A 16,782-nucleotide genomic window follows, 5' to 3' on the forward strand; every position below is an offset into this window, starting at 1 on the left:
TCTTTTATGGTGCCCAGTTTGGGTTTGCAGGTTTTCTGCTACAGGGTGCCTCAAGGGCAGCAATTGCCTTGGAAGTTCAAGTAGATGCATTTTGCCTAAGTGGCTCATAGGTCCTCTGAAGATGTGTTGTAGGTTACAGCACTGAAAGCAAGATTTACAGTATGGTGCAGTTCTGAGAGTACAGTAAAACCATAGCAAGGCTGTATTTTCATAGAATCAGATGGGAGTGAGACTCTACCGTGGAGACAAGAGTTTACTTCCTTCTTAAGTGTGAGGAAGTGCAGGAGTGTCAGTCGAGGACGCACACCTCTACAAACAAGGGTTAGTCTTCCTATCATGAGAACTGAGTTTCCTCATGGTTCCAGAATACAAATCAGGATATTGAACAAAGGTATCTGGAGTCATTCAAAAGTTGTACAGTGCTCCATGATACCTGAACCAGTTTCAGGTACAACAGTATGCTTCAGAATGCAAGAATCCAGCAATTGGTTAGTGCGTTGTACATTTTGGACTAGGCAGGAATCCTTGGTCCGCAGTGTCATCTATCTTAAGCATGACCCTCTTCTTTTGGAGGTAGGTGCCAGAGAACTCTCACAGTGCAGTCACTGGTGAAAAAGCATGGTTGGTGAGGCTGCCAGGCTCATGATACGTTGCAGCAGTAATATAGCAAAGCAGGCTCTAGTACTGCAAGCATCGCAGAGCTGGTGTTCCAGCAGGCCTGAGTTCAGCAGAGGGCTTTTGCGGTGCCAGTGTTTAATTTGTAAAAATAAAATCGCCATGGTCCTCTTCAGGAGGCCACTTCCGCTTGCACTGCACATTGCCCTTGCCAGCTCTGCAAACTGCTACTAACCATTGCACTCCTACAAGAGTGACAATTCTGTCTATTCCAGGTCTCCAAATCTATAAGAATAACTTTGAGGCAGGTATTAGTCATTTTTAATTTATACTGAATTAATAAACAACTGTTGTTATGCTTTTCTCTAAATGAGATAAACACGGCCACCATGTGCCAGACTGCCATAAGCACCGGTGTTGACAATTAAGTGCCAGTGCCATGCACCAGAAACCACTGGTTCAAATTAAGCACTGTACTGTGCTTCTCCAGGAGTAATGCGGCGAGACAGGAAGAGTGGTATTTACTCGGGTTCATAAATACATATGATAGATTTTTAGGTCGAGCCTAGAGCAGCGCATGGGCTGCTTGCTCGACTTTTAGTAAGGGGCTTTTTAAAGTGCTACCCACAAGCTTTTCTTGGCCTCAAGCTTGCGTGCACGCTCACGTGCACGCGCGCAGCCGCCATCTGCCTTTCTTATCTCTTCCTCCGGGCCATTACTTTCAATTTCGCGGCCGCCAAACTCCTTCTGAAATGACCTCACCAGTTGTTAAAGATCCTTTTCTGGAAAGCTCTGTGCTCAGTTTGGAAAGATGGCCCAAGAATCCGTGGGTATTAACTCATTTTTTGGCCGCCAAACTCCTGCTGAAATGACTTCACCAGAGGTTAAAGACGCTTTTCTTGAACATTCTGTGCTCAGTTTGGAAAGGTGGCCCAAGAATCGACGGGTGTTAACTGATTTTTCATACAGAAATAAGCACTGTACTTTCAACTAAGTGCATGCCAACTGTGGAGCCCGCTGGAACAGACTTCATTAGCACCCCTCTGTGTGATTCCCACATCTGGCCTGCATGGACAGTGTGCGTTTTATACACACGGAAATACGTCCATTAGAAGACAGACCACTGCTGGGATCATGTGAAATCGCCAAGTGCATTACATTGCAACTTGGTGAACTTTTTTTTAACCTAAAAAGCTTCGGTTTAAGCGGGTATTTCTCGTGGATGGAAACTGTGAGTGGCTTCTACATGTAAGCAGTATGGAAGAGCCCACGCCCACTGGCTCTCTCCTGCCCACTCCACCTGGCCCTGTGCTGCCCACTCCACCTGACCCTCTCCTGACCCTCTCCTGCCCACTCCACCTGGTCCACTCCTGCCCACTCCACCCGACCCTCTCCTGCCCACTGCATCTGAACCTCTCCTGCCCACTCTAGATCACCCTCTCCTGCCCACTCTACCTCACCCTCTCCTGCTCACTCTACCTTACCCTCTTCTGCCCACTCTACCTCACCCTTTCCTGCCCACTCTACCTGTCCCTCTCCTGCCCACTGCAATTTGGAATATAGTGCGCCACTCACATGTTGTACGCTGTACGTGGAAACATACTCGCCAGTCCATGCTCCGCACAAGTCTGGCATCCTTTATGTAAAAAAGCAATCTGTGGCATGGTAGCACACAGATACAGTTACTATATCACAGCAACACGGATGGCGCCTAACTCCGCCTTAGCCATGCCTTCGCGGCATAGCCAATAGGTCTCGCTTTTGGGACCTTATAAGTATTTAGTTATGCAGCGCAATTTCCTTGGTGCAACAACATCAACTGTTGCATGGCTAAACACTCATAAGGTCCCAAAGGCGAGACCTATTGGTTATGCCAATGCTTGTTACTGACAAGGTTTCGATTTGAACTTTTCCATCTTCCCCTCGCACAACCTAAGGGCCAGAGTAAGGGTCAAAGTTTGCCGTCCTGCGATGGTCAGTCTCCTCAGGATATGGTCCACTTTATGATGTTTTGTAGTTTTTATGTTACCCCCAGAAAGTCCTTTTTAATCCCGATTTTGAAAAAAGCAAATTTTAGGCAAGTGGGCCCTGCTTTTATTTTCTTACAAATGCTTACAGGTAGCACTCTTTTTCATGTGCTTAACTTTTTAAAATCTGTAATAAGGCTTAGGTTTAGCGTGATTAATCATCTTGTCTTCTTTTTACCTTCTCTTGGCACTTTGCACTTTAAATAATGTTATGCTCAATTTGTATGACTATTTTATATCACATGAGTTGCGATTCATAGTGCGATTTTTGTGCCATTCTCTTAACTGGCATTTTTTGTGTGTTATTGGGGCCCCAGTATTTATGGATATTCACCTAGTTGAAGTAATCTCCTGTTTGGTTTCTTCTCAGTAAGACTGTTTTTATTACTTTTTATTATTCTATTATATGCTATTGTATGCTTTTTGGTTTTAATGCTTGAAACCGAATAAAGATTACTTTGATTTGATTTGATATTTGAGAACAGAGTCTCAGTTAACATTGTGTTTACATGCTTTGTCTGCATGAGAGGGATTTTTGTGACAGTATATACATAAAGACGTAACACATATGATCATTTTTAGAGTACCAATATTTTCATAGAATTCATAAAATAAATATGTGTTTGCATCCTTCTGGTTTTAGCATACACTGCACATTAGGTGTACTGAATATATGGTCTTACCCATTTTAGTCAAGGATCTAAATAGTGATAAAATGTAGGTTGTGAAGGGTAGTTTTGCCCCTTTGGCTATCTTGGATAAAAGCTCCAGGGTATTATTGTGACAGGAATCATGTCTGCTGTGTGAAAACAAGCTTATTTAAAGCTAGTTGGATAGCTTTCTTTAAGAGAAAGGAGAAAAGTAATTAAATATGCTTGATAATCTACTTCTTGCTCACACTAATATTACTATTATTATAGTTATTATCAACATTATTAATATTACTCATAATACAATATGTTGCTTTTGTTAATATTGGTCATTAATCTATGCACTAACATAAGAAAAGGCTTAAATATAACTGATGTGGCACAGTATATACTAATGCTCAAAATTCTAATAAATTTGTTTTCTCATTTTGCAGTTATCGGAAAACCTTTCGCCATAGTTTCCTTCTTCCTTCACCGCTGGGTGTTCGGCTGGACTGGTTGCCGCTGGTACGGATGGTCTGGTTTTTTCTTTGGCTGTGGGAGCCTAATCACCATGACAGTTGTCAGCCTCGATAGGTACCTGAAAATATGCCATCTCCGTTATGGTAGGTAGTTCTGACAATTAAGTGCACAGCCGCTTAATCTTTTATGCAATAACTGTGCTTGAAATCAAAATAACTTATAAATAAGGATTGCATTTATTTTAAACCAAGAGGATAATGATTTTTGCATGTTTATGTAAATATATTACACACTTTGTCCCCATTAATAGTTGGTTATTATTGACAATGTAGCCACTATGTTGAGTTACTGGTCCCATCATGCATCACAAGAAGTACATGGTGGCTCTTACCACTGATAGCACTAACTTAGAAGGACTGAGATCTTAGCCACCTCATCTATGATGTTCATTCTGATGCGATTGCTTTCATTTTAAATTATTGTCCTCCTGATACTCCTGCTTCTTTTCTTAAAAAATTCATGGAATTAACACCTGCTTTCTCAACCAATAACAAACAACAAAATGTTCATTTTCATCTTGAAGAATTGACTGAACCAACACTATTGCAACTGTTGAAAGAGACCGGGGACCTTGTAATTTGTTATGGGAACCACTCACACAGTAAGGCCTACACTTTGGACTCCTTTTGAACTTCGACAATCTTTTGTCTTCAAAACTCTAAATAGAGTCTTTAATCTTGAATCACAGACAATGGAATAAAGTTATCACACAGATTCTAAAATCTGCTTTAACGCCCCTCCATCTGTGATTTTTTTATTTTATCAAAGACGCTCACATTGTGCCTTGGTGTGTGCTACAGCTGACATAATAACTTGCTAAAGTAATCTCAATCATCTAAGAAATGAATGCCACTTATCCATGGTTCACACCGGCCCTATTAGAGGTGAAACAAATAAAAAATAAAAAATAGATTTACAAATATCACATAGAGGGCTCATCACAACCTAGGGCCCAATTCATAGGTTTGAGTTTCGACCGGAATCAAGATGGCGGCTGAGTGAGAGGAGCCGCGGAGCAGCAGCACGTTTGTGGTGCAACTTACCCCCAGATTCTACACCCTCCTGCGGGAGTGGCCACTGAATCGTCCCCCGGTTTTCTGTGCGGGGCCCGCTCATCCATGTTTGATTGTCGTTTCCGTGCTGGGACGGCGCACGCAGTAGCCCACAGGAGTCCGCAGGCGAAGCAATTCCTGGGAGCAGCCGGAACGGTCAGGATCCTGTGGTTGCTGACCGCAGCGCTGTCGATCTGGGCTCGGCGCCGGCAGAGCGCTGGACGTGTCGGTCGGCTGTCGGCAGCATTTCAGCCCCGAGCGAGGACAGGGCTTGGAGACGGATTCTGCTAGTGTGGGCGGTACCGCGAGCAGACGGTGGTAGCAATGGCCCCCAAATCAACCTCCGGGACAGCTGCAAAAGCGGCGGCTGCCGCGAAGAAGAAAGCACAGGCTGCCCAGGTCACTTCTCAAACAGCAGATAATGCAGCTAATTCAGCATATTCACAAGATGCTGCTCTGGAGCCTGAGACAATAACAGAGCAGTCGGAGACTCCTGAACATAATAAGAAAGGTAAACAGACGACGACGCGGTCAAGGCAGACTCCCTCAATATCAGAACTTCTCGCTCACAGCGGCAAAAGTGGCAAAATTCAGAAAAATGCAACAACCGCAGCGCCACATTCACCAGTCAAAGAAACAGTACAAGAATCAGGGACCAACGCTGCGTGTGCTCCACTGCTGGGGGGTGTTGGAAGTGTATCAGTTGAACAGGCGGCTGAGAGCGTCGATGATTTGTCTGATGTAAGGGGTGAAGAAGTATCCCAGGTGACCCCCGAACCTAGTGGGACAGGGTCTGCTGAGCAGGAGCAAGCTGGTGGGTTTGCAATTAGCGAAGACGCTAACGCCTGCACTTTATCCAAAACAGCATGCAGCGTGGATTTGATGAATAGTGAGCTATCAGATGCCACTGCTGGTCAGGAGCAGGTGAAAGAGGCTGATGGCACTGAAAAAGATGTCACACTTTTATGCCCCCTTCTCGCTCTATTGAATCTGGCGGAAGGTATGGAGAGTGAGCAGGAAAAAGAGAAGGATAGTAGTGAATGTTTTTATTCCCTGACTGAAGAGGCAGAATGGTCTGATGATGAGAGGAGTTCTTCTCAAGAGGGCAGCAATATAGAGTCGGATAGTGATCCGGATCAGACCCCCCCTAGCATGGCTAAAAGACCTACTGGCAAGGATAAGATCCACACTCAATCGCACAAGGATTTGAGATGGGATCATTCCTCAGGGTACACAGGATGCATCTGCCTCTCACCCTCCTCTTTTGGATGTTATATACCAAACCATTCTCACGCACAGAGAAGAAGCTAGACAGGACACGAGAAAATCACAGTCAGCAATGCGTAAACTACAAGGTGTTGTTAGAAAACTGTCGAAAGCGCACGCCAATGTTGGGGACAGGGTCACTAATCTTGTGGAACGGATTGTCGCGGCTGAGTCAGAAGCTGCTTCTGCCTCACTTAAAGTTGACTCCCAGGCAGCACAGTTTATGGATATCCAGTGGAAGCTGGAAGATATGGAAAATAGACTAAGGCACAACAATCTCCGTGTCCTGGGGGTCCCGGAGGGGGTCGAGGGGTCAGATACCAGGGCCTATATGATCACCTTATTCAAAAATGTATTCCCGGAGTTGTCAGACTGGAACTGGGCAACTGAAATCCAGAGAGCGCATCGGACTCCGTTCAAAGTCCGTCCAGGGGCTGCTAGCGACAAACCAAGGGCAGTATTAGTTTTTCTTGGACATTTTGTCCTCAGACAAATTATATCTGATAAGGCCAGACCTGACGCAAAAAGACCTAGTGAGGGTATATCCTTTTTCGTCCGACCAGACTTCTGCCACGCAACGGGTGAGAGGTGTTGGAGACTTCGGCAGCTGATTAAGCCCTTTCAGGATAAACATATGCAGGTCTATCTAGTAAATCCAGCACAGCTCAAGGTTATGAGGGAAGGCAAGACTCAATATTTTTCATCTGAGGTGAAGACAAAGGAGTTTTTGGACTCTTTGTGAACTATTAACATTGAGAAACAGTAATTGAGAGATTGAGGTGGGATGTACGGTTTGAAATGTCATAAACCTCTTCTTTTTCGGTCTTTGGTGTTGAGTTTTGCAAGGGGGTTTGGGGTTAGGGGGTTTCTGGGGATAGGGTATGTTACGTTAATTGTATGACTTTGGAAATCATAGTTGCACCCATGCATCACGCTGCTGCATCCATCCATCAACGCACAGGCCCCGGTCTGAGCGCTTCTAGAGGGAGAGGGAGAGGGAGGGGTGGAAGGGGAGGGAGGTTGGGGTAGGTTCTATGGGTGGGTGAAGGGGTCACAGGTGGGGGGTGTGGGGGGGAAAGCATAAAGAAAATATTTGAGAATTGACGGTATAAAATTCAGATTTGTGTGGTATTATCTCTATAAGATGGTTATTGTTCGCAATCAATTTTTGGCTTCAAAAACTAGGAGATGATCAAAAAATGAAGATGTCAAGCCTTAGTTTGTATTCGATCAATATAGGGGGGTTTAACGATTGGCGGAAAAGAGCCAGATTGGCAGAGTTTGTTAAATCTAAACCCATCAATATCCTCTGTATGCAGGAAACACATCTTCCTTGGGCGAAAAGAAAGTTGTTAAGGTTTGGTGGCTTCGAGATATTGTCATGTTCTTCCCAGACTTCAACAATAAGGGGGGTGGTAATTCTAGGTAAAACAACTCTGGGGGGGTTCAGCGAGTTAAATCAGATCCATTGGGAAGATGGGCTATAGCAGAATTAGGGTGTGGTTTACCAATTTGTGGGATTTATGGATCGAACCAGGATGACCCAGCAGTATTTGAAATACTGGAGGGGGAACTGTCAACCTGGCCTGTACCTATCCTGGTTTGTGGTGATTTTAATGTCTCAATGGATTTGACTAAAAATGTACCGTATACTGGTAGGAAACCAAGAGTTTCCAGGGCACTCTTATCTATGATGTTATCACACGGCTTAACTGATATATGGGGGACAAAACATCCGGACGATCCAGGTTTCAGGTATTTCTCATGCCCTCACCAGAAATATTGCAAACTAGATTATGTCTTAATCTCCTCGGGAGAAATAGGGAAGGTCAATATTAGGGCCCGATTCATAGAACTAACTTAAGACAAAATCCTAAACTTACTACTTTTGGTATTCACAGAAGTTAGGATTTTGTCATAAGTTTGTCTTAAGACAGACTTAAGACAGACTTAAGTTAGGATTTTGCCTTAAGTCTGTCTTAAGTCTGTCTTAAGTTTGTCTTAAGACAAACTTAAGACAAAATCCTAACTTCTGTGAATACCAAAAATAGTAAGTTTAGGATTTTGTCTTAAGTTGGTTCTGTGAATCGGCCCCCTAGATTTTAAAATTACATATATAACGGTGTTATTCAACTACCAACTATGAATAGATAATTCTAACTCTAGAAAACCAATAGAAAGACATCTTCAAGTTATCAACAACCTATTAGATAGTTTTAATCTCACTCCTTTAAATACCCCCTTTCAGTACTTGTGTGATGATCTTGTAAAAATCTTCGCAGATAAGGTCATTCAGATCGGGTCAAACATTTGGGAGACTTCCTTTATATATATTCACCAGCCTTTGTTGGTCACCTAAGTGGTAAAATGGTATACCTTCCAACACATTTCCATGGTAGAATATCAATAGACCAATTGAAACCATATATTAAGTTTTTCTCTAGAACACTTGCCACTAAAAAACCTCCACTAAAGCTCTGCTCACTTCCATAGATTTATAGGAAAGCGCATCAACTTTTCTCTTCAACCGAGCATAGTTGCTGCTGAACTCAAACAGCCGTGGAGGAGCCCCGCTGCTGTAACAGCGGACCTGTGGTGATGCCAATTGGCTTACACCAGTAGCAGGACGGGTGCTGTAAATGGAGATTGTAAGAGGCAACGCAGTATTATCGGAACTTGACATCAACCCACTGGGGTTTTATTGACATTTTATTCATGGAGTTCATGACACCTCACAGTAGGGACACTAATTGTGCACTTCAGGTACCTGAGGGCCGCTGGAAGTCCATGCCCACTAAGGGTTGGTGTCAGTAAATAAAAAGTGCACAACTGAGTTGAGTTGAGTTGAGTTGAGAGTGAATTTATATAGCGCTACTTTACCCATAGGCGTCAAGTCGCTGAGGATGGAAAAGCAGCTGTATGGGGGTAGAGCAGGGAGGCTGGTTAATGGTAGGCCTCCCTAAAAAGCCAGGTCTTCAGAGCCTTTCGGAAGAGAGAGTGAGAGGTGAGTTCCTTAATCTCAGCCGGAAGAGTATTCCAAATTTTAGGAGCATGGGAGCTGAAGGCTCTGTCGCCCCAACTGCCATGCACGTCTGTAGTTTTGCCTATGATAAAGGACGGAAGCCCGAAACTCGTTGGCTGTAAGAAAATGGATGCCAAGCTGCTGCTTTCCCATGCTGTGATCTTCATCAATTGCATATAATACAAGTGAGACAGTCCATTGTGGGTTGGTGCACCTTCCTGCTGTATCGTAATTGTCCTTGCATGCCATTCCAGTACGGACTGCTTCCTGAAACTCTGGTGTCTTTATTTCTCTCACCTCGAGTCCACTGTTCATGGTGGGGTTCTGTTGTGGCTGGACCAGCCGCCACATTTTCAAAACGAAAGGTTGCACCCAAAGAAAGAGCCTCACAAGCAGATACTTTTTCCATCAATTTACTAGTGGTGACAGTCAGTAGTGGAGAAGTGTGGCTCAATGGTTAGAGCGGCAGACCCTGATGCAGAGGTCTAGCCTGGGACCAGGGTTCAATTCCCCGCCTCGGTGGGTGTTGGACTCAAAAATTCCACGGACCTGATAATTCTCGCCTCGGTGCCTATTCTAATCATAGAGTCCCACTCTGCAACTCTGGGCAATAGCTTGCATAATCTCCACAACGGCCCCCACAACGCTAAGGATGCCTGGCCTTCACCCTGGGGGTGCCCAGGAGTGGACGCCTGACAGGGAAAGCCAGGACGGGTTCCACAGCGGTATTCGTACAAGCGCCTTGAGACCCTTGCGGGTGAGTAGTGAGCTATACAAGTATCAATTTACATTTAGTCATGTACAGCAGAGACTTACAACCATATCAATAACGCCAGACGTGTTTCAGGTTCTTTTTCCCTTCCTCGCAAAGCCTTTTGGTTACTTTAGTTCTGCTCATTTATTTCTCAATCGAGTTCATTTTAATATTACTTTTTAAAATCATTTTCATCCCCCAAGTGGGCTGGTGCACCTTCCTGCTGTACATAGACTGTCCTTTCATAACAGAGGTTAAAGCGACGTTATAGTTATTTGACACTATCAGTTACAACATACCATTCTACACTAAAAGAACATTGAAATTTGCAAGGTATAGTTGCCTGAAGTAACTATAACTCCTGCCATGCAGTAACTAAAACTCACACCCTCACCATCCACTGCTTATGCCCTCAAATATTACTCATGACATGTTTAATGACAGCAATGATAACATCACTGATGATATCTGAAATGACATAATTTATGATATTATTGTGCATGATGGGGTCGCAAGTTATAATTACTTCATAGCCTGAGTTATAGTTACCTAAATATAATTAGTAATGTCATCAATGCTGTCATTTAATATGTAGTTAGTGATGTAATATATGAGGTCATAAGCAGTGCATGAAGGGGATGCATGTTATAGGTTGTTCACTAAACTGTAACTTGCATATTTCAGTAGTTTTTGAGTTTTGTTTATTGTTGGATCATGTCTCATTCCAACACCTAACTATAACGTCCCTTTAATCATTGCTTTTACAAGCAGTCCTTTGTCCATGGAAGCACAGATAGATCAGTAGACAAAAAAGATGTAGCTTATTTATTAGGGTAAGGTCTAAAGCTAAGCCATTGTTGGATCATACAAGAAGGAATATGACAGTCAATGGGAAATATGGTCAGTCTACCAGTAAATTCGCTCTGGTAAAAAAAAGTGCAACATACTCTTATCCTACTTGTGAACTAATCCATAATTTCCAGGATTAAGTCACTCCTACTCACGGAAGAAACTTTCTGAATGAGCCAAACATGTCATATTAAGATAAAGCACATTCGAAGTACTTTAAGCTCATATAAAGTTCATAGTCCCATTGAATATCAAAGGAGCATCCACTTGTCTGAGATTAAAGGTCAATGTTGCATCTGGTCCACTTTAAGGTGTTGTGAACAAGATACAAGTAATGTACAGTATGTACTATTTAAATACCATCTATTCAGTAAAGTGCACCATGGTACTAGTTTGACTGAGTTCATTTAATTAAGTTCTAATTTTCAAAAAGTTGATTCTATTTTTGCCAACCTAATTCATACTTAACATTTTATATCCTCAGGCACCTGGCTGAAGAGGCACCATGCATTTATCGGCCTGGGAATCATTTGGTCCTATGCGTCATTCTGGGCTACTTTGCCATTGGTCGGAGTGGGAAACTACGCCCCCGAGCCCTTTGGAACGTCATGCACTTTGGATTGGTGGCTTGCGCAGGCCTCGAGGAGTGGTCAGGCCTTTGTCTTGTGCATGCTGGTTTTCTGCCTCTTGCTTCCAACTGCAGTCATTGTCTTTTCCTATGTCCAAATCATTGCTAAAGTCAAGGCATCTGCCAAAGAAGTTGCTGTTTTCGATTCCAGGATTCAAAACAATCATACACTGGAAATAAAACTTACCAAGGTACACCGCCATTTTCTATATCCTGTTGACCATAGGCATAGATACATCTTATACTGCTCTTAGTTTGAATGACTTAGTTTAACTTAAAAGTGTTTGTCACCTATAAACCTTGGGCCATATTTATGGCCTAGTCAAACAGTACAGCGCAGCAAGTCACTCAATTTGAACTGTTTTGCATTACTCAAGAGTTATGAAGCCACTCAGGGCCATGTAAGGGGGCCTTGCGTGGCTTCATAAATCTCGTTTTTCATTTGCTTCACTCTCGCACCACTTTGCGTGGTGCAAGAGCGATGCAAAGGGGTTCATAAATATGTCCCTTTGTCTCTGTTCGTTAAAATGTAACTTTTTGCTAAAATCACAAGTATTTATTTTGAACGAAATGGTTAGCTGCAAGATACTATCTACATTTAAAAAAAGTATAACTATTGATAACGTGCATTTTGCAGCATAGTTTTTACTATATTGGCTGGTTTTTCCGTTCACCTTTCTGATGGACAGGATGGTAAATAACAGACATTTTAACATTTATGTATAAGTGGGAGACCTCATAACTGTATAGACTCCTCTTCTTTACTTCCCTATTGCAGTCACGTTCAAACATTCAGAAGTGCCACTAACAAGGAAAACATGCCACCACTCGCTTGTAATAACTGCTTAGAACCGTGCAGTGTTGTCAACAGTGCTTAATTTGAGCCGGTGGTTGCCGGTGTGCTCCCCTCATTTATTTTTGACGACTGGCACTTATATTTCTGCAAGGAATGAAAATTCAAGGAAAACGGAAAGACAGGAGATAAGAAAGATGGAAAAACGTCATGAGGGGAGAAAGCAGGCGCCTGTAAGAGTCAGATAAAGGGACAGGGAGTGGTGTCTAGTGGTGGATTAAAGCAGCCTGAGGTAACATCATGACTATGCAGTCTTGGTATTCGGTGCACGGACATTTAATTGCAGTGGCTGAGTGTTTCAGAGCAGAGCTTTGTTCACTGACACTCATACGCTTACAAATTAAGCACTGGGTGTCACTGTACTTTCTCCTTTAATATCTGTCCTCTGTTGTGGCTATGATTTAGATATCTAATTCACACAAAGCCCTACGACCTCATCTGCGAGATTAAGGAGTACCTAGCATCACAGCAAGAGGAACAAATCATGTAGATAATGTCAAGGCTAATTGCAGCACCTCCTCGCCCTATCTGCCTCACATACAAGACATTACAAGCAGGCTGGCAGAGAGGAGGCAGTAAGTGGACAGGCCTTGGTGCTTCTGGATATATTTGCAGGGTATAACCATCTCACTTAAGATTCCACATTGATTCTACATATCTGCAGGTATGATATGTGTTTCAAATGGATGAGCCCCAGACTAAAGAAGAGTGTGACCATACCTTATATGTAACACCATACCCTCTGCTGCACTTCAAATGAACACGGCAAGTCACCCTGGAGATACATGACATAAAGAGTGTTCTCTTCACCGAACTGCTCGCCTCCCTGTTTGATGGATAAGTTATAGGGAAAGTTAATAAGATTCGAGTTTGCATGTTTCATACTGCAACCCTATCTTGATGTGACTTGCAATATATTTTTAAGGTGTGTTAAAGAGTATCATGATAGGAAGAGGAATGGGCAATGTTTCTGTGTTTCACAACATGGACTGTCTGTACTATTTTGGGTTATGGTTGAGTTTTTTCCCCTTTGTTTTTCTAGCAAGTTTTAAGTTCTCTCTCAACAGAGTATCACATCCTCACCCAAGGTCAATTGACTTTCTCCCACCTTTAAGATAAATGGTAAAAACATAAATAGTTCTCTCCATTTAGGTTCTGTACATGGGAAGAAACAACTGAGAAAGCAAGTATGTAAAAGTATTTTTTATTAGTAAAGTAGCTTTCTTACCCATCACAACTCCCTGTAGAGAGCACAGATTAAAGAGATGTTGTAGCCAGTCTCCCCTGTCTAAGCTCCTCTAGGCACTTAAGATTCTCACAGTGACTGTCCTGCAGTCTCGCCATTCTCCTTTCTCTTTCTGTAATGGAATTCTCTGCTTGCCTAGACAGCTGCCACTTGTAGGCCCTCACTATTCCCAACAACGCAATGACACAGACCACAATTATCACTATTGGTTTCAAGATATAACCAAGGATTCCTCCTCCAAGATTCGCAAACCAACTTCCAACCTTTCCAATCCTTTCCTAACCTTATACCAGATTCACTCAGTTGCCAATTCATGTATTTCATGATGTATCTCAGTGATGTTAGCTATGTACTTCCTCAGATCCTTACTGTGGTCTGGTATGTAGGTGCAGCACAGTTAGTCCTTCAACATTTTACAGACTCTGCCTTCTTTCGATAACAACACATCTAAAGTAGGCCAGTATTGCATCACCATAGCCCTTATCAAAACCATCTCTCTATCTACGACTGAGCTATATTGATTGACAACCTATCTACTATTGTTTACAACCTTCACATTTTTACATCATTTAGGACCACTCCCAAACTAGTTATCTTTGCTCCAAATATGTCTCCCACTTCCTCCCTTGCACTAGTTCCCCGTTTCTCTCTATGTGATGACTTCCTTTCCAAATTCTTTAAATCTTCTACGTGGTATATCTTTGGAAAGTCAACCTCCAAATAACAAGTACCATACCATTTGTTCAGCAGTCGGACATATGCATTTCTCCCACATACAAAGTATACATTTGGCACCACTTAAACTGCTTCTTGCAAGAACTTCTTCGAAGAGGCATCACTCAGAAATGTGTATTCACATGCCCTTTGTCCCACAAAAATGGTGTCATAACGCGCCTGTAACCATCGAATGCAAAGCTTGTCTTGTTGTTCCCAATCTAGAGCTATTGGACTGTAACTTCACTTAGTCCTTGGTCCATTTGAAAACTTCCTCCCTACTATTGAGTTTAACTGTCTGTCTTCTACTTGATCTACAAACTTTTTCTCTATCTATGTTAATGTACAATTCAAGTTGTGTTTAGGTGCATAAGCCATGTCTAATGTAATTGTAGGTATAAAATACTTTCCCATTCTCTTTTCCTGCTTATAGCAATCATATTTGTTTAAATGTTTATAAACTGGATTTCCTGAAAGCACCAATTCATAATTCGCAAAATAGTACTTGTAATGACCCTTTCCATAAAACATACTAAGAAGCAAACTGCAGCGAATGCCATACATTTATTCAGTAATTTCGCATAAGCATTCAGCATATAATCACTTTTAGACAAGTCTAGATGTTGAAAGCAACTTTTGCTCTATTAAACCACTATCCGATCCTAATGTACTTTATTTTGTGCTAGAGGTGGTAGGTGTTGATGTGCCACGTACTTCTACTCCCTTAACCTCTGCTTCATGTGAACTTATAGTGGACATAATGTTGACTACAGATATCACTATAATTACTCCTACAATAAGTGTACCTATTATACATTTGTGCCCATAGTTTGCATTTCCAGGCTCCCTTTTCAAATTGGTTTGGATTGTAGCTGTAAGAGGATCAATGCAACATCTCTTTCTCTCATCTCTAACTGTTGCACAATAAAGTTATTGAACAGTTTCTTGAAATCTTTGAAAACAGTTATCAATCTCTGGCACAATATTTACACATCTTGAAAGACTTACCTAGCCCTCTTTCTTCTTCTACTAAAACATCCCCATTTCTATTCTTCTTCCTCTGGGGCCAATTTACATCCCTTATGAGATCAGAGCCAAATTCGTCAATGACTCACTGCAAAAGTTTAATTTGGAATGCTGCAATCTCCTGAGGCAATGGCAGGTTTCCAAAGGTTGGAAATGTGAGATCTTCCAAAATCAAACTCCGTAAGCCACTCAGTCTTGGTGGATATGGTACAGTCAATGTCAAAACGCCATTAGCCTCTACTCCAGGAACTCCCAACTCAGTCTCAATTATCAGCATTAACGTCCCAGACCTCACTTTCCCCAGCATTTGCAGCAAGGTATGTCTACTTCAGAGAGGCGTATCTCTGGCATGGCACTCTTGCCCTCCTTGATCTGCTCATGCTCCCTTGAACTTGTTTGGCTCACTTTGGTCGGATTCAGATGATTCTGATATGTCAAGTTTTGCCTTCTCTGTCTCACTGGCCACAATTCCCTTGCAACCTCTATCTTCTTTATCAGCACACAACCGCTTTCCACACCAGTCTCTTCTGCTGAGTCCAACTTCATACCAATCGCGGTACAAAAGGGGGTGGTGATGGACGGAGCATCTGAATCAATCAAACACTCAGACCCAGTCAAAAGATCTGGGTTTAATCCATCACCGTTCTTTAGCCCACTCTCCCACCCCAGTTCAGACATGGACATATGCAAATCAGTCTGACCCTGTGCCTCATGGGAACAGTCCATCCCGAACTGCCAAGCCATGTCTTCCCTGGACCGGAAACAAGCTTCCGAGGACCGGTTTCTGGCATTCCAGCCGTCTTCCGCCCAGCTTGCTTGAATCCAGTGGCAAAGTGAGCAAGGGACTCACGTCTGAGTATACCCTGCCACACTTATGGTGGCCAAAAGCGGTACAAAAGGGGGTGGTGATGGACGGAGCATCTGAATCAATCAAACACTCAGACCCAGTCAAAAGATCTGGGTTTAATCCATAACCGTTCTTTAGCCCACTCTGCCACCCCAGTTCAGACTGTGTTTTTTGCAATTTTCACCCCGAGTGTGCTGGGTATACTCAGACGTGAGTCCCAGGCTCTCCACACCACTGGAGTCAAGCTATCCAGGCTGATGAAGGCTGATAGCCAGAAACCTGTCCTTGGATGCTTGATTCCGGTCTGGGAAAGACATGGCTTGGTAGTTCGGACTGGACTGTTCCCATGAGGCACAGGGTCAGAGCTGATTTGCATATAGCCAGTGTCTAACCCAGGGTTGTGTGGAGTGCAAAAAAACGATGGATTTAGGCCCAGATCCTTGTACTGGGGTGAATGTATGACATTGTTCTACATTCTGTCCATCAACTGTGTTTTTTGCAATTTTCACCCCGAGTGTGCTGGGTATACTCAGACGTGAGTCCCAGGCTCTCCACACCACTGGAGTCAAGCTATCCAGGCTGATAAAGGCTGATAGCCAGAAACCTGTCCTTGGATGCTTGATTCCGGTCTGGGAAAGACATGGCTTGGTAGTTCAGACTGGACTGTTCCCATGAGGCACAGGGTCAAAGCTGATTTGCATATAGCCAGTG

At 43.1% G+C, this 16,782-nt stretch overlaps 1 protein-coding gene across 1 annotated transcript in view; it reads left to right on the forward strand.

Annotated features, from left to right (window-relative positions):
- Window positions 1-16,782, forward strand: part of OPN5 (opsin 5) — a 455,021-nt gene that overhangs the window by 349,618 nt on the left and 88,621 nt on the right. Inside the window, exons 4-5 of the mRNA XM_086925160.1 lie at window positions 3,727-3,897; window positions 11,242-11,576. Coding sequence (XP_086781286.1) covers window positions 3,727-3,897; window positions 11,242-11,576 — 506 coding nt within the window. The remainder of the gene's footprint in view (window positions 1-3,726; window positions 3,898-11,241; window positions 11,577-16,782) is intronic.

Source organism: Lissotriton vulgaris, chromosome 6 (genome assembly GCF_964263255.1).
Source record: "Lissotriton vulgaris chromosome 6, aLisVul1.2, whole genome shotgun sequence".
NCBI lineage: Eukaryota > Metazoa > Chordata > Amphibia > Caudata > Salamandridae > Lissotriton > Lissotriton vulgaris.